The sequence below is a fragment of the Entelurus aequoreus genome, linkage group LG06 (genome assembly GCF_033978785.1).
Source record: "Entelurus aequoreus isolate RoL-2023_Sb linkage group LG06, RoL_Eaeq_v1.1, whole genome shotgun sequence".
NCBI lineage: Eukaryota > Metazoa > Chordata > Actinopteri > Syngnathiformes > Syngnathidae > Entelurus > Entelurus aequoreus.
In genome coordinates this window covers 7,844,388-7,846,887 of record NC_084736.1, presented here as the reverse complement: position 1 = coordinate 7,846,887, position 2,500 = coordinate 7,844,388, and the positions used below count along the sequence as shown (strand labels likewise).

The following is a 2,500-nucleotide window of genomic DNA, read 5'->3' as shown; positions in this document are numbered from 1 at the left end:
CTTGGAGCCCGGGGAGCCATACATGACGTACATACGCGGCAGACAACGTCAAGAACAGCCTCCGCAGATCTTCTCCTTCCAGGAGTACGTGGCTCAGGGGAAAAGGTACCAGACTTTTATAACCATATCTAGCTTTATACCATTTTTTTTTTTGTATACGCCATGGTAACCATTTGTCTTAAAACTCTCTGTTGGAAAGGAACAAACGCAAAACCAGCAACCCTCTCAGTTCCCTGCAGGACTCCTCGCCTCTGAGAGACGAAAGTCCCTGCAGACACGGTAAAGGCACTGAGCCTCCTTGTTTCCACTGGATTCCATCAAAACCTTGTGTGGTGTTCGGGTCTGTGGGACCCGTTCTTCATTTTTTTATTAAAAGAAAAATGATACAATTAATTAATTTTTCAAACAGACTCACTGACTTTGGCTCATTTTCTGTGAAGAACATATATCAGAATACATATTTAATGACCACACACACCATTAGGGATGTTGTTCGAAACCGGTTCTCCCGGTTGTTCGATAAGAAAAGAACCGTTCCATAAGAAAAGAACCGATTCCATGGACTCGAATCCCTTTTTGAGAACCGGTTCCCGTCATCGAGGCCACTATAGCAAAGAAAAAGAGTTGGTTCTTTATTCGAATCCCTGGGAACGAATCCCGTCCCACAAGAAATGCCCTGTGGGACATCACAGGAAATGACGTAGCTCAGTCATTAGACTGAGCTCAACCGGCTCAACATTTCCTGTGATGTCACACAAGCAGCAAAAATAATGGACCGGAAAAAACGCCTCAAGGCATGGCTATTCACCTATAGCAGGGGTCGGCAACCCAAAATGTTGAAAGAGCCATATTGGACCAAAAATACAAAAACAAATCTGTCTGGAGCCGCAAAAAATTAAAAGCCATATTACATACAGATAGTGTGTCATGAGATATACATTTAATTAAGAGGACTTAAAGGAATCTAAATGAGCTCAAATATAGCTACAAATGAGGCATAATGATGCAATATGTACATATCGCTAGCCTAAATAGCATGTTAGCATCGATTAGCTTGCGGTCATGCAGTGACCAAATATGTCTGATTAGCACTCCACACAAGTCAATAACATCAACAAAACTCACCTTTGTGCATTCACGCACAACGATAAAAGTTTGGTGGACAAAATGAGACAGAAAAAGAAGTGGCATAAAACACGTCCTAGAAAGTCGGAGAAAGTTATACATGTAAACAAACTATACGGTGAGTTCAAGGACCGCCAAAATAAGTAGGACAAAACAGCGCTCGCCAAATACTCGAATCAGTGAAGCATGTTTAATACAAACAGTGTGATTTATAACAATTAGGGAGGTTTGTGTCATGTTTGTCCTCATACAGAAACCATACTAAAACAAACAAAAAAACATTTTTCCCCTCATCTTTTTCCATTCTTCATACATTTTTGAAAAATCTCCAGAGAGCCACTAGGGCGGCGATAAAGCGGCTCTAGAGCCGCGGGTTGCCGACCCCCGACCTATAGTGATCACAGAGACAGGTTGTTTTTGTGTTACTGTATATATTTGTTTTTCTGAAAAGTCCCACTTAATATACTTTGGGTAACAACAGTCAATATTTATTTATTTTATTTTTTTAGGGGGGTAACAGTCAATATTTAATTATTTATTTATTTATTTTTATTTTTTAATAAAATAAAAGTGAGCTTTTGTTAAACCAAATATTGTGTTTTTTTCCATATACAACAACCTATCTGGATTCGATAAGAGAATCGATAAGGAATCGGTCCGATAAGAGGATTCGATAATGGGCTCGAACTCGATCATTTCTTATCAAACATCATCCCTACACACCATTACACCCCCCCTACACATTTATATTACATATAAGATGTCCGGGTCCACTGGACCCCGGGGCTAATAGAAGTGGGGAATTGAATGTTCTGTGCAGCCCACACACACACACACACACACACACACACACACACACACACACACACACACACACACACACACACACACACACACACACACACACACAGACAGCAGGCCTAGACAGGAGGAGGACAGAGGGTCAAATGTGCGAGAAAATGAGAGCAGACAGTGTTGACAAACAATGTTGCAACCTTGTGTGGGAACCGCAGGTGCAGAAACACAAAAGAAGAATCCCTGTGGGATGCAGAAACTGGCAGAGAAATTTTCCGTGCAACCTCCATATTGTTGTTACTCAGCCAGCGTTTGTGGGTCTGATGGACCCGTTGCATTTTGTGGCTTTTAATGCCTCACAATCAAACACTTTTATGTTAAACTACTGAACAGATGTTTATTGGGATATGGTTGAACATCTGTTCAGTATTTTAACATAAAAGTGTTTGATTGTGAGGCATTAAAAGCCACAAAATGCAACGGGTCCATCAGACCCACAAACACTGGCTGAGTAACAACAATATGAACGTTGCACAAGGGTTGAATATTCAGTTCAGTTCAGTTCAGTTCCGTTCCGTTT

The 2,500-nt window shown here is 41.0% G+C and overlaps 1 protein-coding gene across 1 annotated transcript in view; it reads left to right on the top strand.

Moving 5' to 3' along the window:
• LOC133651801 (GEM-interacting protein-like) overlaps positions 1–2,500 on the top strand; it is a 64,402-nt gene that overhangs the window by 34,646 nt on the left and 27,256 nt on the right. Inside the window, exons 11-12 of the mRNA XM_062049933.1 lie at positions 1–105; positions 200–279. The exon at positions 1–105 is cut by the window's left edge and continues 86 nt beyond it. Of these exons, the coding sequence (XP_061905917.1) occupies positions 1–105; positions 200–279 (185 nt within the window). The remainder of the gene's footprint in view (positions 106–199; positions 280–2,500) is intronic.